Raw genomic sequence first — 24,401 nt, 5'->3', positions numbered from 1 at the left:
TCAACTTTGAGTACTAATCAATAATGTTTCAAATTATTGCTGAAAAAAGAAAACAACGGTTCTTCATGCTGGCAAATTCATCCAAACAAATGACCAATTAACTAGCCAATGACATGCTATAGGTTTAGAGATTGGTAAAGATGCTGCTGGGGACTGCCTTGAGGGTAATGGATGACGGTGAATAATGTACACCAACCGCAAATTGCAATCACAAGGTTAGGGGCATGTAATACATTTGAAAGGCTATTGTTCCAAGTACAGTTTCTTAAACAGGCGGCTACTTAATCACATTGAATGGCGTCAAAGTGAATGTATGTGCTAGTTGTGCATTTCTCGATTCATAATAAATCCCTATTGTAAACTAAATTTTATAATCTAAATTAGCCACACTTTATCTTGCCCGGATTGTAATCCACTATGAACATTTCAACAATTCTGATTATGCCTTTTTTTCTACCGATTGTGTAATGGTGCAATGCACTTGGGCTTTACTCACGCTGCAGAATACTGTTAAAATAATGAGCAGCTCTCATGAGACTTCAACTATCGTTGTTATAGATTATGTATTTTAATTATCAATTACAAATCTAATGTGCAATTATAATTTACAACTGCAGTCTAAATGGTTGTACAAGTTTCCGATCAGTGGATGGATATGTTTGTACTTTTGTTCAATGTTCGCATGAATAATCATGTTGTAAGGGCCCCAATGTACCACCCTATTCATTTTACTGCTGCGCTTCAGTAAATCATCTGGAGCAAGAACGTTTTCCTTCTCTCCTGTCCAATCTGGTTCTTCTGGATATAGTTCATCTCCTGGAGAAAAAAAACAACTTTATTTTAGTTTTTGCAGATTCGTTTTTTATTTTAATTGTGATGAATACTCAATTTACCTTGCGATTTCTTGATTGTGTCACAATAACTAATAAAAAAAGTAATTTTTTGTTTTGTTTTGGGTTTAAAACCTTTTACAAATACAAAATAAATTATAAGTTACTCACCGTAGTGACTCCCCTTTCCTCCATACTGCAGGGGCGTCCCTTCCAGGGGACGGGAGACGAAACCTTTTTCACCAGAAAAAACCTTCTTCCGCTTTAAATTTAGAGGCGTGCAGGGGTGCGGCCTTGGGAGCATGCGCTGCCCTGACTCCGCCCTCCGGCACCACACCTCAGACCGCATAGACACGTCGACACTAGATTAATATTGCCTAATGACACCAGTTTTATTGGGGGTTGGGGGTTGGGGGGTGGGACGAAGGGAGGAAAGGGGACTAAGAGTACGTTAATCACTACGGTGAGTAACTTATAATTACTCTTACATCCCGTCCCCTTTCCTCCATACTGCATGGGCGATTACAATTGAATGTAGCCCCAGGGTTGAGAGGAGACCCTCCTTAAGCAAACAGGTTTCTAAGAACCACCTGTCCGAAGGCCGCGTCTGATCTAGAGCCGGCGTCCAAACAGTAGTGCTTGCAGAAAGCCAAAGGGGTGGCCCATGTGGCCGCCCTGCTTATGACCTGCCAGGGGACATTCCTCTGGAAAGCGATGGCCGTTGCCTTGGCTCTGACTGCGTGGGTGTGCATGTTGGCAGGAAGTGGCTTATGCTGTCCCTCGTAAGCTTCTTTACTGGCCGAGACCATCCAACGGGTTATGGAGGTCTTTGAGGCCCGATACCACGGTCTTGATCCGCCGAAGGTGACAAAAAGTGCGTCTGACTTGCAGAAGCCCTTGGTCCTGTCTAAATAGAATTTCAGGGCACGCCTGACATGAAGGCACTGCAGAACTCTCTGTGCCTTGTCTTTGGGCTCAGCAAAAAATGTAGGCAGCACTATTTATTCGTTCAGATGGAATGCGGAAGGCACCTTAGGTATGAATGCTGGGTGTGTCCGAAGGACTACCTGGTCCCTGTGAAACGTAGTATACGGCTCAGAGGAAACCTGCGCCTGGATTTTGCCGATTCTGCGAGCCGAGGGGAGGCCGACTGACAAGGCCGTTTTAATGGTGACCAGCCTGATGTCCGCGGACGCCATTGGTTCAAATAGTTTGTGCACAGGGCACCCAAAACTATGTTGAGGTCCCACACGGGGTGTGGCCTCTTGATGGGCGGGTAGAGCTTGGCGAGTCCCGTCAAATGTTTCTTGACAATTGGGTTGGAAGAGTAGGTGCGGCAAGTGTCCACCTGCAAGCCTGAATAGGCGAGGTGCGCCAAGAAGGAGAGCACATCGTCCAGGGTACATGCCAGGGGTTCATACCCCTAGAGTCTGCCAAGTGGCACTAGACTTGCTCCTGGTGCCCTGTATGATCTCCAAATTAGCCTTGGAAAGGCTGAGGTGGCCTAGTGTGACCTGTTCAGGAACCACGCTGTGAGGGTTAGTTTGAGGAGCGGGGTGGATGACCCTGCCCCCCTGCTGCGCCAGAAGATGTGCTGGGCCCATCAGAAGGCGAATGGGAGGCCTCTCCGAGAGGCTGAGCAGCTCCGAGAATCATGGCCTGGCTGGCCACCATGGTGCTATTAGAATGATGCTGAGGTGGCGAGACTCCTTGATCTTGCATATCACCCGGTGTATCAGCGGTGTGGGCGGAAAGACGTATGCTGTCATTCCATCCCACCGGATCTGGAATGCATCGGACAGGGAGCCCGGGCCCGGACCCTGCCAGGAGGCGAACAGTTGGCACTTCCTGTTGCCCCAGGAGGCAAAGAGGTCCACCTAAGGGTGTCCCCATTTGTAGAAGATCTTCTGTAGTACTAAGTCGTTCAACTGCCACTAGTATTTGTACGCTCCCAGTCTGCTGAGCCTCTCTGCCTCCAGGTTGGATTCCCCCAGCAAGTGGATGGCCGTGAGGTAGATGTTGTTCTCCAGGGCCCATTCCCACATGCTGACTGCCAGCCTGCACAGTGGGTTGGTGGGGGGGGGTTTGTACCTCCCTGCTTGTTGACATAGAGCATGCTGGTCGATTTGTCTGTCTAAATGAGTATGACCTTGCCCTCAATAACCAGAAGGAAGGCTCCGAGCACCAGCCAGATGGCCTTCAGTTCCAGCCAATTGACATGGTACTCCTGCTCCAGCCGGGTCCAGGTGCCATGGACGCAGTGGTTGTCGGGGTGGCCGTCCAACCCTCGAGAGAGGAGTCCGTGGTGATGGTGACCTGTGAGGTAGGTTGCCGGAAAAGCTCGCAGGTTGCAGTCCCTGGACCACCATGTGAGGTCCGGGGGAAGTGACAGAGGAACGTTGATCATCTCTGATTGAGAGCCCCGTTCCTGGTCCCAAGATGCTGCAAAGTGCAGCTGTAGCCTCCTCATCCTGAGTCTCGTGTGTGGGACGGCCAAGATGACTGCTGCCATGAGACCGAGTAGGTGTTGGTACCACTAGGCCGAGGTCACTTCTCTGCTTAGGAAGTGCGCTGTGGCCCTCTTGATGTCCGTGATGTTGTCCTCCGAGGGAAAAACTTTCTCAGAGCACGTGTCCCAAATAAGGCCCAAGAAAGTGAGTCTCTGCGTAGGCTGCAGCTGCAACTTCTTGAGGTTGAGTGAAAGACCCAGCTCGTGCAGCGTGTACATGAGAGCATGGGAAGTGTGTTGCACAGCTTCCGCAGATGCCGCCCTGACGATCCAGTCGTCGAGGTACGGGTAGATGTGGTGGCCCTGCGACCTGAGGAGGGCCGCCACTGTATTCATCAGCCTGGTAAAGACCCTGGGGGGCGAGTGGAGGCCGAAAGGAAGCACCTTGTATTGAAAATGGTAGCCCATGATCCTGAATCGTAGAAACGAACGATGAGGCTGCCAGATCGGGACGTGTAGGTACGCGCCCTTCAGATCCAGGGAGCACATCCAGTCTCCCTTGCACAATGTCTTCTTAAAGCTGGCGTAAGCATCCTGATTTTTTTCTAGAGGTAGGGAGAGGTTGAGGGTGGAAAGGCCCAGCACAACCCTCAGGTCCGCCTGGTTCTTTTTCTGAATGGTGAAAATACTGGAGTAGAAGCCCAAGCCTCGCTGGGAGGCTGGGACTTCCTCCACTGCCTGGCTCTCGACAAGCGACTGGATCTCTGCCAAAAGAGTTGCTGTCCCAACCTGTGGGAGTGGAGGGGAAGAGGGAGGAGAGGCTGGGATAGGGAGGCGGTATCCCATGGATACTACAGAGGATACAGGGGTCTGTGAAATTCTGGCACCAAAAATGTGCATGGAGAGCAAGCCTGCTCCCCACTGGAGACACGTGGACCCAGACGGTCGTGTCATGCCTTCATTCTCTCTGAGGCTATTGCAGAGGAGGGGGACTGGAAAAAACCTTTACCCCCCCTTTTTTGTTGTTTGCGCCAATGCTGGGTCGGTGAATGGTCAGGCTGCCTGGACCTCCGTTCTTGGAAACCGGGGAACCCTCTGTATGTACGCCCCTTGTCGGAGCACGGCTGTGACTGGGTGTATGTTTGGGGCCTGGTCTTTGTAAGGATTGATAAAGACTTGGCCGTTTGTGAGCTGTTTTTCTTTTTGTCCCGCTCCTCATCTGTTGTGGAATGGAAGAGGATACCCCCTTCAAACGGAAGGTCGAAGATGCGTTCCTGGACATCCTGGTTGAATTTCGTAGCACGGAGCCAGTTCATTCTTCTCATGTCCATGGCAATGCAGATGGCACGGCAAGAGGTGTCGATGTGGGCCATGGTGGACTCCATGATGCCCTGCACCACCATCTTGGCCTTTGCCAATCCCGCCTTGAATTGTGATTAGCTCTGTGCCGGAAGCTCTGGGAGGAAATCTGCAATTTCCTGCCAGAGCCTTTGGTTAACGGCTGCCAGCATGGCACCCGCATTGGCTTGACGAAGGTGCAAGGATGCGTTAGAATACAACTTCTTCCTGTACGCCTACAAGACCTTCTCCTCCGTGCCTAGCAGCGCCACAGAGGAGGAGGCTGAGGACGGCTGAGGCTTGGAGTATAGTGATGCTGCAGCTATCACAGAGGAGTGTGGCTGAGGGTGGGCCGATAGCAAGAGTGTATCCCTCTCCATCTGCCTGTACTTGGTGTCCAGGCATTTATTCACCAGCTCGACCGAGTGAGGCTTGAGTTAACGCTTCTTGGCCAAGGCAACTACGTCCTTCTGCATCGGGATCCCCGTTCTGGCAATGGGACGCAGCGTGAGGTCTTCTGCAAGGACCCCCTCTGCTGGTTGCTCGACCTCGGGTTGAGGATTGCCCAAGTACTCTGCCAGCCCCGCAAGACATTCGTGGAAGGCCTTGGCTGAAGATGGTGTGTTGGGGTCCTCTTCCTCATCTGTGTCCACCTGAGGGTCTGGTTGGTCCGGCACTGGAGGAGGAGTGCTGGGAGCCGAGGGTTGAGGTGTGGAGACCGGGGCCGGACGCTGGTGCCGAGCCGCCTGCAGAATCGGTTGGGGGGCCGGAGCGGGGCCTGCTGAGGCTGAACAGGGGCTAGGTGTGCCTCTACTGGGGCCTGCGGTGCCAGAGCCATGGGCGGGAGCACGTCCCCGATGGCGTCCCGGAGGTTGACCCACATCCGAGGAGATTTCATGAGCCTGAGAAACAGGCCAGATTGGTGGTAGGAGATATTGACGGGGCAGCGAGCGGCTGCTGGAGCCGTTGCATGCCCTGCCCATATGGACGCAGCAGGAAACTGCCTTGCGCGAAGGAAGGGTAAGCTGTAGGCCACATACCTTGTTGACATCAGTCCAACCTTGGCACACGTTCCTCCACCTGCTGTCTGCCTTGGAGCGGCATCGGCTGGATGTCTCAAATATCTGGCACGGTGGCCATTTTGTCGAGTTGCCCTCCATGTGCCTGTGTCTTTTTGCTCTATTCACTGGGCCCCGCCCCGTCCAGGGCTCATGAGTGTGGATCATGGGGCCTACCCTGTTCCTCAGGCCGAGGCCTGGTAGGTGTTTCGCCCTCGGCAGATCTGCCGGTAGAACTGCATATAGGCGCCGCCTCGAGCATGTTGCCGGTGCTAGGCTGAAGACCCGGTAAAAGAAGCCTCCAGTCCCTCAGCACTGTCACCGGCATGATCCACCAACTTCTCGGCCTGCTGGTCGGTAGCCGATTTAGCCTCAGTACTTGTGCTGGTCCCAGGCCCTGAGCGCTCCCTCCCATGCGGGTGAGTCCTTGGGAAGGAGTCTCCCTTGCGGGGTGCGCTGGAAAAGAGCAGCCCTACCTTGGGCTTGAATCGATATAGACAAAGTCCTCTAGGCAACATAGGTAGAGGGCGTGGGGATCTTTAGTCGGAAAGAGCCTGTCACAGGATGGACACCTGCTGAACCCTGTAGAAGTCGACATGCGCCGGGGAGGAGCTTGATGCCTGAGGACCGAGTACCTGAATGATAAAAAGACAAAAGGGACAGAAGAGAAGAAGTATCCGCGCGTGGAATTACATGGCCGAAACCACACCCAGAAGCACTGGGGAATTCGGCCCGTTCCCATCGATGCAGAAAAGGGACTGGGGGGTGGCGCCCAAGGGCGGAGTGAGAGCAGCGTATGCTCTGAGGGCCGCACCCCCGCACACCTCTAAATTTAAAAGGGAAGGTGGTTTTTTCTGGTGAAAGGCGACTGGACGTAAGAGTATGTCATTCACAGAAATGTTTTAAAGAAATTACAGCAAGATCACATCAATGATAATATTTCAATTAAATCAATTCCGTCAGTTAAAACAGTTAACAATATCAGTTCGGAGAAACAATAAAAAACAGTTGGACCACTCATAGGTACACTGAATTGCAGGCCTCTGAAAGGAATACCTCAATTAAAATGGCTTGGTAGAAACCTACAACTCACAATTAAACATTCAATTAAATTGGTTAAATTACCAGGGGGCACTGTTGCGCACGCACGTGATTGCTGCCTAGCTGTTGGGCTCTGATTCGGGCCAGATCCTTTGTTCAAATAAATCCGTTCTGGACTCACCCTGCGACCCAATTCCAAGCTACATTCATGCATGAATAGTCTTTAGAACACCCAACGTGATTTGTGAGGTGAACCGGAGAGAAGCTTCCGAGTTATCCGTCCTGGACTGCAAGACCGGGGGTATCATGGCGTTGAAGCCGGAGGCGAGAACCATGCAGAGCATGCCACAATCCGCTGATGAGGCTGATCACTACAGGCCGTGAGAGGGGAGGAGCCTATCCGGATTCAGCCACGCTGCTTACTGCCATGCACAGGGTCTCCTCAGTCTATGGTCTCCCAGGGTGGGTTAACACTTCGAAGTAGCCCTAAAGCGGGAAACACTTCTATCTGCCTCTGCCTGAATAATTTCAACAGACGATCCAGAAAACTGTTGGTTGGGCTGGGGTCATCCACATCTGCTCCACGCCGGTGGAGCTGTACCAGAGACGCCCCTACACACCGGCCACGGCCAAAGCTGCAAAAAACAGGATCAACCCAGTTTGGATCATGTCTGAGCCCGCTGCACGCCTGACCGGCCGGAACATGGCTGAACACACAGTGTCTGGTGCGGACACTACAGAGGTAGACCTTTATTTGCACCCCCAGTTATTCTGCCCTAAAGGCGTGGCAGGCTGTGGGCATCCCCCACTCCCCCTCCGAGCCTGATACCAAACTCGGCCCTGCCGGAGTAGACTGTTTGATCGAGTTTTACGGTGGACACTGCACCGGGCCACGACAAGGTCCCTGCTTTTCTCGCACGACGGCGACGCCCCAGGCACAACACCTTCTGCTTACACGTGCCTCCGAGATCCCCACATACGGGGAGAAGCATTGATGGCCCCATACGCAGGCCTTGCAATCTGGCAGGCAGTGCATTCGGTGTGCTGCGTGGGGGATCGAGGCATCATAATACGCTGTGCACACCCTGGTGAGTGGCCCAGTAAGGCACATACAAACAACGGACACGTGGGAGAACACAACCCATCCGTAGTTCCTTGCGGAAGGGCCTTGCATTTACATCGACGTCATGGAGCCATCATTTACAAATACCCGACATGGGCTGAACATTTAAGGTGAATATTGAACATTATACTTCACTTTGCTAGCTAAAACTGGTGACTCCTCTGCATAAGACTATAATCCTGAAACATCTTGTCGGGGCAGGCCCTGATTTGGGTCCCTATGCTGAGAATACCCGACCCGTGAGAGCTACCACAGCGGTGAAGGGGCAACACTCCTTGAGACCAACGTCAAGATACAGGCACGCATCTGAGAAGGCGACTAGGGCGTCATAGCAAGCCCTGACTGATCGAGACAACGCCTGTTGCGCTGACGCACTCTGAACCACGGCGGCCACGGGGGACTGTCCTCCGGATTACTAATTTTGGCCCGTACTGGGATAGAGCATGTGGCAGGTACCCTGCTGAGACTATGACAACATAAAGGGCGACCTACCTGAAGGCGCGAGAGGAAAGAATCCATTAATATCCAGGATGTGGGCAAGGAGGCACATTTGTAAGCATTGCTGAGAAGGTCCGATATTGACAGAATACACGCATGGTTGGCATTCCGTGCTGTGGTTTACTTTGGGGGCGCTACTGACGCTGCTTGGAAACTAGTAAGGTTTGTACAGAAGAAGCCGGGCGATACCCCTTTCCACTCACACAAGTAGAACACGGTCATCAACAGATGGACTCAGCGGACCGGATGGAAATCACTATGGGGGCCAGCTGAAAGGAGCGATTCTTATAACAAGGTGCATTTGCACTGCCCGAGCAGGCTACCGCCACAACCTGTTGATCCTTTATATACCGGACATAGCTAGAATACACTGATTTATAAAATGTATAAACACAGTGAAACACGCTCCTAATATCCAGCAACTAAGTTATCTACATACGACCTGATCACCATGCACAATACAATTGGCCCACTGACATTCCCCTACCTAAATCAGGGCAATGCCCAGGACTACAGGATCCATAAGGGGACGGACACACGTCCATGCACAATGCATCGATAATGATGAAGGGCTCCTGCTCAAGGAAAAAGGGTCCGATGGATTCATTCACTAGTTCCCAGACCCCTGCCGTAGTGATAACAACACTGACAACGGATGACACAATGCAAAGTGGGTTTCCATCTGTCAACACTAAATTAGATGATATTGTGGCCACAATCGGATCTCTCAAGGCGAGAGTAGATAAAGAAAGTGCCCGTGTGATGGAAGCCAAGGCCAGGATAAGCACTAATGAGGACACCATCGGCCAACATGGGCGCGACATTGCCCAAATGAAAGCAGACTTCAAGAAAATGCAAGGCAAATGTGAGGATTTGGAATCCAGATCCAGGAGAAAAAATATCTGGACAGTCAGAGTTGCTGAATCCCTTGGAAAGTGTCCCATGGAGACACACACCGAAGCTCTCCTAAAATCTCTATTTGGCACGACTGCGTTTTCTGAACACTTCTTGGTGGAGATAGCGCATCGCACCCTGGCTCTGACACCTAAACCCGGGGCCCCACCTCGCACCATCATAGCCAGACTGTTAAATTATCGGGATAGAGATTTGATCCTTAAAATGGCCAAGGAGATGGGAACGCTACGTAATGAAGGCAATAACATACCTATCTACCCCGACTTCGCCGCAGGAGTACAAGCGCAAAGGAGATCCTATGAACCAGTTAAAAGACAAATCAGACTGCATCAAGTCCGGTATGCATTAATCTTTACAGCGAAAATGCGGATCCAGCATGGCGGCAGGGCTCACTTCTTCGAGAACCCCACTGCAGCGATGGACTAAATCGAGGCTTCTATTCCGCTACACCACAAGACCGTGGAGTGGATCAGAACTTAGTCCCACGACTCAATGATGATAGAAGAGATCCCGCAGACTGAATGTAGTGACATGCAATATCCTTTGGTTGTTTATTATCTCTATTCTCAGTGCTGTGTTAACGGGTGGCGCCAACTTAAGCTAGTAGGTGGTCCGGACCGGATGCACCCAGCTGGGGCAGACATTGGGCTGCAGCATACGCACCTCCGGAAGGTTCCACAAGTTCAAGGTCGAAAGTCATCCTCGTGTTGGGGTTGATGGTGCGGGTGGGGGGGGTGACAGTGGACAGGGCAGAGTTGGGGATGTTAAAAGTTTGAAAATTGAAAGTCAATTTGCTACGAACAGTATTGAAGTGGACTATGCATATGAAACTTATGATAAACACTGTGATTACAAATGCCACACAACACTCAGACAGGCAGCGGGCGGACAGTTTGGCTGCTCTCTTGGGATGTCTCGGGAGGATAGCTCAGCGGCAACATGCTCGCCTTGGAAGCAAGACTACATAGAGCCACACAGTTTTGATCCCTGGGTCCGAGCTTAGACACCTCTGGGTATTAAGCACGTTATAAATAACCTATCATATCATGTACGGGGCCTCAATAGCCTGGGTAAGGCCAGAAAAGTGGCGGCGTACATGTCAAGACACAACCCACTGATATTAATGCTCTAGGAAACACATGCATTAAAGAAAGTAAATACTTCAACACACGCTGGGGCCCACTTCGATATTCTACAGAATATTCTGCTCAGTCCAGGGGAGTCCTTGCACTTATTCATCTGTTGCTAGGCTTCCGGTATTTAAATAGTAAAATAGACCCTATGGGAAGGTTTGTGTTGGTGTGGGGGGAGTTGGTTGGCTGCTCAGGGGTCCTGGTCAATACATACGGGCCGAAGGTTGATGACACAGGGTTCTACCAGGCTGTGTTGGACATGCTTGTTCCGCTGGATGAGACTTTAGTACTCTGGGGAGGGGACTTCAACACAATCCTTGACACGATATTGGACAGGTTGTCCACTGCTCCCTGCATGCTCACAAAGGCTGCCACCACCTTACAACAGATATTACTGCAGATACCCTTGAGAGATACCTGGCGTATGCTGAACCCGACGGACAAACAATACACGTACTGTTACAATACAGAGGGGTCACCACTTGTGGTTAGCAAACCTCATAATGGTGGAGTGCAATTATCTCTGCGTGTATTCTCATCTTGAAAACTGTAACCCAACGTGTATTTAGGGATAGTGGGACACCTATAATTGGCTTCATACAACTTATCACTTAGGTTAGCACTTGTAGAAACCTCTCTCCCTAATAAGGTTTTCATTGCAGTTTTTCCATATGTTTTATTACAGTAGATGACGGTTATCATACAGATGCTTGACACATTAAATAAAGTCACCGTGAAAAGTATAGCCTAGAGGGTCATTTTGACCACCATGATTTGTTTAAGCAGGTAGTACAGTCACTTCTTACAGTTATGCCTTTATATCACATCTCTTAAGTCATACATGATGTTAGTTTCATACAAAAGACAATGGTTTTCTATTGATCAACCCATGTCTTACACTTTCTTTTGACAAATGGTTACTGAGCCCATTCAATGACATCAAATATAAACTTTAGACTGGTGTCTCACCAACCCTTTTTCGAAGCGAGGTACTACTTCCTGCTCCAGGACGGGCCCGCGCTCCGTTTCCAAGGAAACATAAAAACACAGTCTTGTTGCCACTCGCTCTCTACACAGACGCGAAGCACCTTTGTGCAGAGTCCCTGTCATCCGCGTACCCAGTGGACGCCTTCGTGCTGATCTCCGAGGTATGTCTACAACAGCGGATTGAATCTTCTTTTATAAAGTCCTTAGACACGCATTTATGTGTGTACCTGGCATTTACGCCCTATATGTTTTATCTACCATAGACTGATACTTGAGGACTGATCAGCTGTGGATGTACCGTGTCGGCAGCTGGTGCATTTAGCACTACGAACTGTAGAGACCCGTCTAGTCTATGGTGGTAAGATACAGCCTTGCGAGATTATAACATACACTTGGGTGCTCTCTGGGTTCAGTCACACGCTACGACAATTCTGTCTATTTTGAGTCTGACCGTAATCTTTTTGCTTATGGTTTCAGATTGGGTCTATCTTTGTCTATGTATCACAGTGTGGTCATTGATTGAAGCAACCACACTGATGATCTTCCTTGCTTCCATTTCTGGGTTTGGCTCGATTATTCACGGGTCAACTTATCTCTTTTCCCCCGGTTGCTAATATGGTTAGTGAATTACAACTGACTGGTGCCAGCTTTATTCCAATTTAACTCCAGCTATATTGACACCCGTGTTGAGATAACCATTTTATCTTTTCCGAACGGACTATACTTAGCAATGACCCCTTTTTTCTGTCTAGTGACTGCTGGTTCCTGCCCACTCTGGAGGTGAATACCTTTATCTAGCATTAATAATAGCCCTTCGTGCTTGAGTGGAGTGACATCAAGGGAGCCGGCACCCTCTTGCCAAAGTCTGCATCTTAGCAACAGGCATACCGGTGAGCCATAGGCTAATCACTATATATGTTAAACATAGATTCGATTATGTAGTAGTTCTGTCCTGATGTAATTTTTGAACTATTCAGAGTTTGTTTTTTTTAGCTCACGTGAAAAACACTCAGAGGTTTTTCGTGTATTAGTTACAGGTGAAGAGCTACAACTTGAGTAACCTATGTTGTGAGCCCCCACGAGCACCACGAAAGGTAATTATAACCAGATTAGTGGTCCTCTTTTCCATTTTTTAGGAAACTGACAAACTGACTTAGCTAGAGTTCTAGCCCCTTATTTGTCCCCTTTTCTTTTAATTCACAGGTTGCACGTGCACACCACACTTTTCCGCTAACGAAGCATTTGACTTTTAATTGGGATTTTCGTGATTATGACAACCCTCCTGACAAATGTTCTCTGAGTAACACCCTAAGAACAGAACCATGCCGAGACATTTTCCTGCATTGGTACAGGGAAAGAACAACTTTAGTTATCCAATAATAATTGGAAACTGATACAGTACCAGTTATATGTTGAATGTATCTGCCATTTCATTTTTTTTAATCAACCATTTGATTGTTAATGATGAAATCCTATGTTTTTTATGTAATGATCCAGCAAGATACTGAATGTATTTGTTTAGCATTTGTGTGATGACTTTTATGAATTGTGTGTTTTACTAATTTTTAATGTGTATGAAATAAAAATTTGTATACGGGTTTCCTCGTAAACCTATGTTGATCGTGCAACCTGTCCTTTGAGCTCTGTCTCATATATAATTTAATGTGTTTCCCTTCCCGGGTATAGACAGAGTAGACACTTTGTCCAGTGGTCTAGTGACTACCGGGATTCCTCCCTTACTACTAGTCACCAACATCTCCAACATCTTGATATTAGTTAAAGCTTATATATACACGAGTTCAGAAACATCATGGTGGACAAAAGGTATTTTGGTTCACCTTTGTCACAAACTTGGTGCCCCTGAGGTTCCCAAACTTGGTCGTTACACATTTGTATCATCACGTTTTTTTTACACAAATATTTTATGTCGGGTGAGACCAGTAAAAAAGAGGCCACTAATGTGTGGATGTTATTGTCTTTAGCCACTGGTGATCTTAAAAGAATAAGCTCCATTCCATAGCGGAGTTTAAACCGTTCTTTACACTGTCCAATTTCCGGAACCATTTTTGTTCCAGTCTCTTTAGCTCTAGCTCTCTATCGCCGCCTCTGGTTTTTGCTTTTACAATTTGGATCACATACCTTTTTAACTCTGTATACTTGTGTTTTTTTGTAGGTAGTGATCTACAAGAGGTTTATCTGGAACACAATTTTTTTAGGCACGATCGATGCTCGCAGATGCGTTGTCGTACAGGTCTCTTCGTTTTTCCAATATACCATAAGTTAAATGGACATCTGATGCCATAGATGGCCCATGCTGCTTTACAATTTGAAAATTCATTTAATTTCCACTCAATATGGTATAATTTAATACTTTCTGTGATAGTTGTTAAATCACATACTGAGCATTGTCCGCATTTGTGGTGGCCTGTTACAGACGGTAGTGCCCACAGTGTTGTCTGGTCAGATTTTGATTTTTGTTCCGCTTTGTAGGTGTGTACAAGCATTTGCTTAAGGTTGTTGGTCTTCTTAAAGGCAAATCTCGGTTTTGACGGCTGAAAGTCAGGCGTAGTTACCCAGGACCAGTGTTTCAAAACACTCTTTTTATCGCTGAGGTTATCGGACTGTACGTTGTTACACAGGTTATTCCTTCTTCCACATTCTTCCTGTGTTTTGTCAGGCATGTTTTCCTGTTGATATTCCTGGCTCTCTTTTTCATATTTTTTATACATTTGTTGGGGCACCCTCATTCTCTCAACCAATTTGTTAACTCCTGTTCATGTTCATCAAATTGTCTGATAGCAGAACAATTCCTCCCATTCCTACACGTGCCAACAGTCAAACTCCAGTTATGGGCTATGCTCCCCATATCCCTATATGTCCGGGTGTCGCTCCTTAAAATGGTAATCCTTCTCAAACTACTATACTATTTTGGAAATGCCCCCCTTTGGCTAGGAAGGGCATTTTTCGTGAAACTACAATCCCTAGCCACTTCATTCATATGGGGTGAGGGGCTGCAAGAATGAAATGGGACAGACTGGCAGAGCCATATTTGAGTGGTGGTATTGCTGCGCCATATTTCAAACTCTTATTTGACGGCTCAGGCCCAGTTCGCCAAACACTGGTACGACACAGACGATACTGCCATACATATCCCCATAGAGAAATATGCAGCGCCCCTGACCGACCTTAAATCTGTCATCTTCAGTCCCCGTCACAAAGACACATGCAAATTCAACCCCATTAGCACCAGCGTTCATGCATGGTCCAGGATATACAAAAGAATAGGGGTGGAAATACCCTATGGCCCTGAGGCCCCGCTATGGCACTTCCCTGGTATTTCCCTCACATTTGACGGGGCACTGCAGAGGGCATGGGACCCAGATAAACAGCTAAAGATGCAGGATATGTTTCCTGAGGGTACTTACGTGAGCTCTGTGGATTCTGTAAACACTGTTGGGGGTGGGCAGCTAAAATTGCTCCAATATCACTGCATGAAAGCCGCGTCTGCAGCGAGATGGTCGTTGTTTCCTGCAGAGCCCCCTACGCATGAGTGTATACGTGCAATGACAGCTGAAAATGGGGTGAAGAAGGAGGTCTCTAATTTGTATACCTTGACACAAGCACATTCCAAATCCCTGAATAAAATAAAAACGAAATGGGAAGCAGACCTGGGTGTAACACTTGGCGAGGAACAATGGCTCAGATGTTGCCAGTTGACAAAATCTGTGTCTTTGAATGCTGGCCTACGCCTGATCCAATTCAAAATTCTTAATCGCCATAACGAAACCCCCGCCAAGATGGCCAAATTCACGGTGACCTGCTCTGGGGAATGTCTGAAATGTGGTGAACCAAATGCAAACGCTTTCCATATGTACTGGGCATGCCCTTTAGTCTCGGAGTTCTGGGGTCATGTGGCAGAGATCCTCGAAGAAAATAAGAAAATAACATCAATCCCAGCATCACTATCCCCCTTGAATTATCTGCTTGAGACATTGGTAAGGTGGCTGAAACCACCAGGCGTCTGTTCAATGTGGCCTGTGCTGTTGCAAAACGTTGTATATTGAAATGCTGGAAAGCCATGAGTGCACCCCTAATTACTGATTTCCTTTGTGAACTCACATTTGTCAATTAATGCGAGGAGCAATATGTATTGGCTGTACAAGCAGTGAGCCGCCCTAAGGACATTTGGGCACCTTGCAGAGGCTTTTTGTGTGATATGGTGTCAGATAGTGACTTGTCTCCAACCTCCACACCATGATTCATTGATTTTACTCCATGTGTAAGATGTCGTACTCAGATTGTTTGAACGTTGCTTTAATTGTACTGTGTTGCTACTGATGTGACTCTTAATAAAATAACGTTTTATAAAACAAATTGGTTAAATTAACAAAACAAAAAAAGTCTTACAATTTCATAGCCACTAACAGTGAGTAACTCCCTATATGTACTCCTGTAAACTCAGCAGATACTGGGCTAAACAAGGAATATCGCCTATTTTAGAGGATACTTCTCTTCTTCACCTTCCCCCACTAAAATCTACGTTAGAAAAGCAATTAAGGCAATTGTCAGAGATGCCCCTTAACCTTTTCCATAAAATCTGCGAGATAACCCGAGACTGAATAAACAAATCTTCCTAAAAAAATAAAATTCTCATCTACATTAGAAATCCCAACGGAAAGATGTGAACTTATGTGCCCTTAATGATATGGATTTGCAGTGATGGGGGGGGGGGGAACGAATGGGGTGTTTTGATAATTAAATGTTCACTTTGAGAAAATGCCAATAAAATTCATTTAAAAAAAGAAATGGCCATTAAATAACTAGGTCGTGTAAAGTGTTCAAACAATCTAGTTCACACAATCTGCACGTATGCATATTTCTGGGTAATCAAATTCGAGGGCAAATTACTTCTAGAGTGTGTAGACAATTGAGCCTGCGTTTTAGGAAGGAACCACATTCTAATGCTTTTAGATCGAAATTTAATAAAGTAAGGCTTCGGACACTTTGACCAACTACGAATAATAGTAATTATTTGTATACAGAGTTTTAAATTGAAAAAGGACTACACAGATTCTAAATTATGTTATCTTATTTTGATTTATACCATGCACCACTGCCATTTTCATTGTTTCCACACGCCCATGCAGATCTGAAAAGGAAGGGGGTTGGGATGGGTTAGCTAGTGGGATGGAGAGGGAAAAAGCGCAAGAGTGCACCGATGTGCTGTTGGTGGCGTCTGATTCGGAAAAACCAGTCACTGTTTGCTGGTATGTTTTTAGTTGATAGATATTTGTGTGGTGTTTGGTGGGTGGTTGAATGCAGGTGTTTTATGTGCGTCTTGGTTGCTGTGGAGAGTCGGTAGAGTGTTTGTAGTTTATAGTGTTTTTGTGATGAAGGTATGTGTCTTGTGTCTTCAGTGTTGGGTGGTAGGTATGCAGAGCATTAGAGAGCTTTTGGTAAGGTTAGTTGGGCGTTGTGTGGGTCTATTTCTGTGAATTAGGTTGATCCGTTGGGTTAATCTTATTCTATTGAGTTTGGGGATCAAGTTTTTTCTTTGGGTGATCTGGTTCTGCAGTTTGTTATTGTGTCGCGTTGGTGGTTTTTATTTTTCCGGGGTTCCCTCTTTTAGTTTGAGGAGTTAAAGTGCCATGTTTTTAACAGTTTCTTGAATTTTAGATGATCTTCTGTTATTTGTATTTCCTTTCGGAGTGAGTTCCAAAGTTTCACTGCTATGCAGGAGAATGTTGTTCCTCCGAACTTGTGTTTTGCGTACTGTTTCGGTTTAAGGTGAATGTCATTGCTGGGCAATAGTGTTCATGTTGGTTTGTAGACTGACATTTTTCCCCATATGAATTTCCGCTCCTTGGAGGTGGGGATTGCTCTATGTATTATGCAGAGTGTTTTGAAGAAGTTTTGTTTTTTGACTGGTGACCAATGTAGTGTTCTTCGTGTTGATGTGATGTGTTCTCTCTTAGGGAGTATGAGTAGTCTTGCTTCTGAGTTCTGTATTTGTTGTAGTTTTCCCATAAGGTATTTTTCCATTCTGAGATAGTTGGCATAGTCTATCCTTGACATGACGAGAGAGATGACGGCAAGTGTTCCGTGTGGGAAGGTGAAGAAGAGAAGTATCCTCTTGATTGTGTGCAAGTGGAAAAAGCTTTTCTCTTTTTTGTTTTCTTTTTCTTTTATACGGTTTATTACAAACCTTTAAAAAAGCAAACATTACACCATCCATAAATTACATCAACACTTAATCAGTAAAATCATCACACTTCAAAAAAGACTGCACAGGTATCCTGCAAATGAGGTAACAAATAGCCACCAAGAAAAGCTTAGGTATGAACACTATGCATAAAAGTAAATCAAGTGCATATGCTGGTCCTTCCAGCTCACAACCTTATAGTATGTATCAAATGAAAATCCAGAGAGATGAAAACAACTTATTAAAGATCCTCATTTACAGCACTAAATTGAAGCAATATCTCTTCAGGGAAAAAAGTTACTGTTATCGTCAATGCCCTGACGGTCTAATCAAACATTAATTGCCACCAGTCTACAGCGGTTAGTGTTGAACACTTAAGCTTTTCTTAACTACTTTGTTGACTTGCGGCTGTAGTGCGAGTTCCTTGGCCAATTGGATTCCAAGATTTTTTATCACTTTGGATGGTTCTGGTTGGTTTCCCAGCTCGATGGGCCATGGCATGTGGTGGTTATTCAACGGGTCTTTGGATGTAATCTTGATTTTTGTTTGGTTAGTCTTGAGTTTGTGGCCGTTTGTGCTCATCCACTGGTTTAATTCAGTGAAACAGTTGGTGAGTGTTGGGTTTTGTTCTTCGCTGGTGTTGATTTTGTATATGATTTGAGTGTCATCTTTGTAGTTGTAGCAGGCGAGCCCATGTTTTTGATGAGGTTAATCAGGGGGGCCCTGTAGATGTTGAAGAATTCTCTTATTTCAGCATTGGGAACATCCATATAAATTCCTGCTTCAGTCAAGAAGCATTCACACAACCTCAAAAGAGGCATCCCTCTCTGACCGAAACAAATATCTCCCGAATTAGCAAATAGATAATCACCTTTACCATTGTTTACCTTAAAAAAAGAGCCTCAATGTAGACAACGTGTACACTAGCCACCAATAATTAATTACTCAAGCCTGATGGCTCCATTGGGTCATGAAGGTGGGAGGCCCAACACTTACCTCCACATTTTACTCTCAAGGATATCAAGCCATTTTCTATTCCTTACTGTGAGAAGCTCCAACCCATACAACACTGAAGGAGTGACCTTTGTTTTATCAAATTCTAACAGTGAACATGGAGAATAGCTACAATATTTGGCCTGGAGTATCTTCATAAGGGAGATATAAGCAACATCCTTAGCCCCAATATTTTCTTTACTAAGGTTCAAGTGGGAGCTGTTAAGCAAAAATATTTAACAGGCCTGGCTTAATACACCACAAAACCAATTTCCGCCTAGAGCCGAGCTCTATCCACCCTGTGAAAGGCGGCGGATAAGACCAAACTGGCAGAGTACAGGCAACAGTTCTTTCCCCAACCTGCTTTAATAATCATCATCGTCAAATAGCTTTATTCGGTTTTCTCCATTAAATCAAGACCAATAAATGCACAATACAATTATATAGTTGTTTCAATTATCCCAACATCCCAAATGACCCATCCTAAAATAATAGAACAACTCTCAAAACATCACTTCCTAAAAAGTCCCAATAAACCATGAGAAATTACTAAGAACAATTTTTCATTAAAACATCCCTAATAATAAAAGCTTCACGGGCATCTTCACACAAACAAAAAATACAATCCTCATTATTACAGTTCATGATATAAAACATAGCCTCTTGGTAGGTTCTAATCCCTGCCTTTAGAAAATGGGGCCTAAGCCAACCTTTTACTTTGAACATCATAATTCCCACAGATTAATAGAAAAGGGCCCTGGTCCTCCTCAGCTCCCATTTCACAATTATACTTCAGAGAAATCATGCCATTCTCCAGGGCCTGTAGGCATTTAAAGGGAGTGCATTAAGTCTGATCATCATCATACACCTCCGGCAGTCGTATCAGTTAATCTTACAAACTTCGCTCCGACCTTGAGGTACAGCCGGGTAGCCTTACAAAGAGCAAGAGAGGGTAAAGTACACACCTTAGCTCCATCTATTCTTTTGTCACGACAGATGGCTTGGTTTGACAACTCCTTTTTTATTTTAAATAATTCCTGTGCAGTCAAATTCTTCACTTTTTTGTGACCCCACTTAGTTAGAAGAGCACATCCCTCATTGTACCAAATATATTTCCTACTAGCATCAGAACAGGCCATCTCCCCCAGTGTGTTCGATATAATAGGATTCTTCAAGCCCAACAGATGTGCATTTAAATACAAAGTTGCCATTCTAAGGTTTGCCAGGGTGACCATATTCGGCACACCAGGTCAGGGATGGCACTCTATTAAGAGTGGCACAGGACACCCAGAAAGGGTTTGGGTGGTTGTGCCAAAATAAAGTGGACAGATAAGTACACACACAGCTGAAATGAAAGAGAACGAAGAGTAGGCAAGAGTAGCAAGGAAAAAGGTACAGAATGAATTCCCTATTGGGGTGTATGCAGATATAGGAAAAGAGTATTCCACGAACCTTAGGAAAAACTCTAGCCTTCTGCACAGTTTGCTATAACAGAGGCCCACGCTGTTTGCTCATGGCTTGGAACAGCAGCTATGGGTGTCTGTAATGTAGAAACGAGACAGGGGAAGGGGCAGAGGTTGACTGATGGGAACCAACAGACAAGCTCTGTACAAAAGGGTCTACAAACAGTACAAGAGAAGATACTTACAGACAAATCCAGGAAAAGGAGGTTGATAGCAAACTAGCAGAAGGAAATGAAGGGAAAGTCGTGTAACAGGATTGGATAGCAGAGGACAGTAAGGAACAAGGTTGAGAGCTCAGAGGAGCAGGAAAGCAATGAGCAAGCCCACAGGAGCAGGGCTGTAAGGTAGAGAGCCCAGAGGGAAAGGGCTTAGGGCAGCGGAGTAAAGCAGGCTGCACGGCAAGGAACCTAGAAGGGCCGGGCAGCAAGGTGTGAGCCCTGAGGGGCAGGGCCGCTGACCGTAGAAGGTTGCAGAGGACTGTAGAGGGCTGCTAGGCCGAGAACCCAGCGGAAAAAGGTAGGTAGTAGGAAGCGGAGCGTGATAAGCTGCAAAGTAGGAAGCCCAGAGGACAAGGGCTGTAGGCAGCCGGAGTGAGGCAGGCTGCAGAGCAGGGAGGCCAGAGGACAAGAGCTGTAGGCAGCCGGAGTGAGGCAGGCTGCAGAGCAGGGAGCCCAGAGGACAAGGGCTGTAGGCAGCCGGAGTGAGGCAGGCTGCAGAGCAGGGAGCCCAGAGGACAAGGGCTGAGACTGGAAAGCAGCAGAGCGTGATCAGCTGCAATGTAGAGAGCCCGGCAAGGCAAGGGCGGAGGCTGGAAGGCAGCAGAGCGTGATCGCCTGCAATGTAGAGAGCCCGGCAGGGCAAGGGCGGAGGCTGGAAGGCAGCAGAATGTGATCGGCTGCAATGTGGAGAGCCCGGAAGAGCAGGGCTGAGGCAGGGAGCCCAAAAGGCTAGGGCTGTAGGCAGCAGGGTGTAGCAGACTGCAAGGCAGGAGCCCGCCAGGGCACTGGAACAAAAAGCAGGTGAAAGCAGGAAACAGCATACAAAGTTTGTAGCTCGAAGCAAAAAGGTGCCGGAAGGACTCTCAATGCAAGAGACTGAGCTCTGGCAGGCAGCAGCTTTTATACTGCCCAGCCCAGCACAGAGGCAGGCTAATTGGTTGCACCTGGCTCAGCACACCTGCAGACAATCGACCACCTCCCTCTCTGTTCCTGAGCTGGTGGAAGCAGAGCAAATCCCTAGGGCTTCTGGGGATTGTTGTTCTGATGAAGAAAAATAGGAATAGGATGGTTATAGCCAAGTGCATTATGGTAAGTGTAGTTTTTTGGGAAAAATAAAAAAGCACCAAAGTCTCGCAAATGGGAAATAAAGTCCAAATAGTGAATAGCGGTTGATCCAAGAGTTTTCTGTAGATAAATGAATAACAATTTGTCCATATTGATCGCCAATGTATGCGCCCATGGCGCAGGCATGACACACCAGTTCCAACCTAACTGCATGGTTAGGAGCACCCAGGGGAAGGCCGGTTAGTTTCTAAAGAGGTTTGTTCTGAGCTAGCCCCAGCTGGTCACATTTGGCAAACCCCCAGATCTCACTCCAATATAGGAGCATTGACCCAACTTTGGCTCTGTAGAGTTGTAGACATTTATTTCAAATCTGGGCCCCGTATTTATGGTAGAACCTCAACAAGCCAGCCATCCTTGGTGTCAGCCTTACAGTTACTGAATTAATATGCAGGTCCCAGCTTGCAGACTTATCGAAGGTGAGCCCCAAATAGCAGAAGGTTTAGTTACTTAGCTGTAACTATTGTTCTCCAGCATGGGTCTGGCATGGATTCACATTTCTTAGTCCACATTACACGCAGAGTTTGAAGAGGCACCTCTTCTCCTCGGTCATAGTGAAAAAAGGCACGAAGTAGGCCCAAGTCTGGGCCTTCTGACGAAGATCCTCGATAAAGCTTGATCTTCACCAACAAAGGGTGCCCGGAATGAGGATTCAAAATCGGTCAAAAAATTCTAAACTTTTTATCAAAAATGTGAAATCTAAGGGAAAAGATCAGAGACCACTAAGAGGACTCTCAACACTAAAGCTTGCAGTAACAATCTGAAGATGGCCACCAGGGGTAGAGCTTAGGGAGAGGCCTGTCATTGGTTGGGGGGACGAGGGGAGGGGTGGGGGGGGGGGAAGTATGACCCCAGAGGACAGTGATTGGTTTAGAGAGGAAATACAGTTTTAAAGTGAAAGTTAAACAGTTTTCTCTTTTACCGAGGATTCCCAGCCTGACAGGGAATATTCATGGGAATGTGAATCCATGCCAGACCCCCTGCTGAAGAAAGAGCTTACCACTTCAATTATATGGCCCAGTAAATTCCAAGCATATGTATTCTCCCCTTTCCTAAATACCAGAATTTGTGTTTTCCCCATATTAAGCTTTAGGCCATTAAAGCGAAAATTATTATCTGCATATTCCAAACTCGGTTGGCGGCCTCATGGTGTAAGATCCAGTAATGCAGTATCATCCGCAAACAGGAGCAAACCATATGACACCTTTTGAAGAACTATAGGGACAATTCTTGACCCACTTTGTTAGGGGCTAAAATCCAAGATGAATGGTATACCTAAAAGTGGAGCCAGTGAGCATTCTTAATTTACTTCTCTATTAGTACTAACATTTTGGGTAAAACGTACCTCTGAGAAGCAATAAACTGCAGCATGGGTGTCCGAGTAACAGGCTTGAATAAGATTCAAGAGGCTTCCAGTGACCTTGAGAGCATCCAGTTTCCTCCATAGGATGTTCCTGTCTACGGAATCAAAAGCCTTTTCCAGGTGCAATAACGCAAAAATAGCTTACCCCGCTACCCCTACAGTATTTCTCAATTAAAACATTCAATATAAAATATTGGTCTATAGTGGAATAAACCCTTCCTGAACCCCGCTTGGGATGCACTGACAATATTATTACTCTCAGCCCATTCCTCTAGTCTATACATCCATTAAACATGTATTAAAAAGCTTAATGGACATATCCAACAAAGATATTGGGCGGTAACAATTTGGATCGGAAGTTAAGCCTTTCTTGAAAAGTCAGACAAAGGGTGTATATCAATCCATTCAATGATGTCCTGATACCCTTTCTAAAAAAACCTGTTTAGAAGATGCTCACCCTTTTTGTAGTATCTATCCAACCAGATCCTTTCACACAAAACCTGCCAGAACCTTACACCTTACACTAAGTATCTATCAATGAGATTGGCCTATAACTTTGAGGGGCCATCCTGTTACCCTTTTTGAAAATAGACACTTTCAGGATTTCAACCCAGGACCTTGGAAGAATCAGGTCAGAAGCAACTTGTGCAAATCGAGTATACAAGATATTGGACCATAATGCAATATTGCCCTTTAAAACCTTGTTAGACACTGTCCGGCCCAAAGGCCCTGGAGTTCTTAAAGTTGATAAGAACCAATTTCAAACCCTCCATCTCAAAGTTCAGCTTCCAGGGGGACTTTGTAAGCCTAAGCATATCTGTCCTATTACCTTCAGCAATCGCAAACAGGGTACAGAAGTGCTGAACCCAAGAGGTTTCAGAGACACAATTGGCTCGATTTCTGTATACCTTCATGGTTGTTTAATAAACTTAAAATGGTTGTTTAAGTCTAATCCACCCCTGGATGGGTTTCCTGTTCCAGTCGGTTATACATTCTGGACAGACCATCAGCATTGCAATGTAGTGCCCCTGGCCTATGCTCTATGGTGAAGTCAAAGCCGGGAAGAATTATGAACCACTTCAGCAACATGGGTTTCTCTCCCTTCGTGTTCATCAACCACTTTAAGGGCCTGTGGTCAGTTTGTACAGTGAAGTGAGTCCCATAGAGGTAGGGTATCAGCTTCCTAAGGCTCCAACTATGGAAGAACATTCCTTCTCCACAGCAGACCGCCTGAGCTCTCAGTCGTTAAGCTGGCGACTGATGAAACAGATGGGATGTTCCCTGCCTTTATCACCTAGCTGCGATAGTACTGCACCTATCCCAGTTTCAGAGGCATCTGCCTGCACAATGAAAGCTCTCTGATAGACAGGTGCCCTTAGAACAGGGGCCTGACAAAGGAAATCCTTTGGAACACGCAAGGTACAACCACCCAACAGCCACCATCTCTCTCTCAGATTCTGAAAGCAAACCTAGAGGGAACTTACTGGCACATAGTCCATAAATCCATTAATACTAAACCAATACAAACCAATGAAATAGTTACTTATACACCGAACAGCCATCCTCTGGACCCTTTTGGATACAGCTAACCAGTGCCACAACCACTTTCCACCTGAACATCACACGACACACATACCAACACTAGCACACATTCGAGGCACTGAGTCC

The 24,401-nt window shown here is 46.6% G+C and overlaps 1 protein-coding gene across 4 annotated transcripts in view; it reads right to left on the bottom strand.

The window, feature by feature from the left end:
* Positions 1 to 544: 544 nt before the first annotated feature.
* The window catches only part of NUDT19 (nudix hydrolase 19), a 79,539-nt gene continuing 55,682 nt past the window's right edge, over positions 545 to 24,401 (bottom strand). For all 4 annotated transcript variants that reach the window (XM_069639073.1, XM_069639072.1, XM_069639064.1 and 1 more), the window contains one exon: positions 545 to 816. In XM_069639073.1, coding sequence (XP_069495174.1) covers positions 599 to 816 — 218 coding nt within the window. In that variant the 3' untranslated portion in view covers positions 545 to 598. The remainder of the gene's footprint in view (positions 817 to 24,401) is intronic.

Source organism: Ambystoma mexicanum, chromosome 1q (assembly GCF_040938575.1).
Source record: "Ambystoma mexicanum isolate Mex_15411 chromosome 1q, UKY_AmexF1_1, whole genome shotgun sequence".
NCBI classification, from domain to species: domain Eukaryota; kingdom Metazoa; phylum Chordata; class Amphibia; order Caudata; family Ambystomatidae; genus Ambystoma; species Ambystoma mexicanum.
Note: the sequence above shows the minus strand (reverse complement) of the source record. Positions and strands in the feature narration are given on the sequence as shown.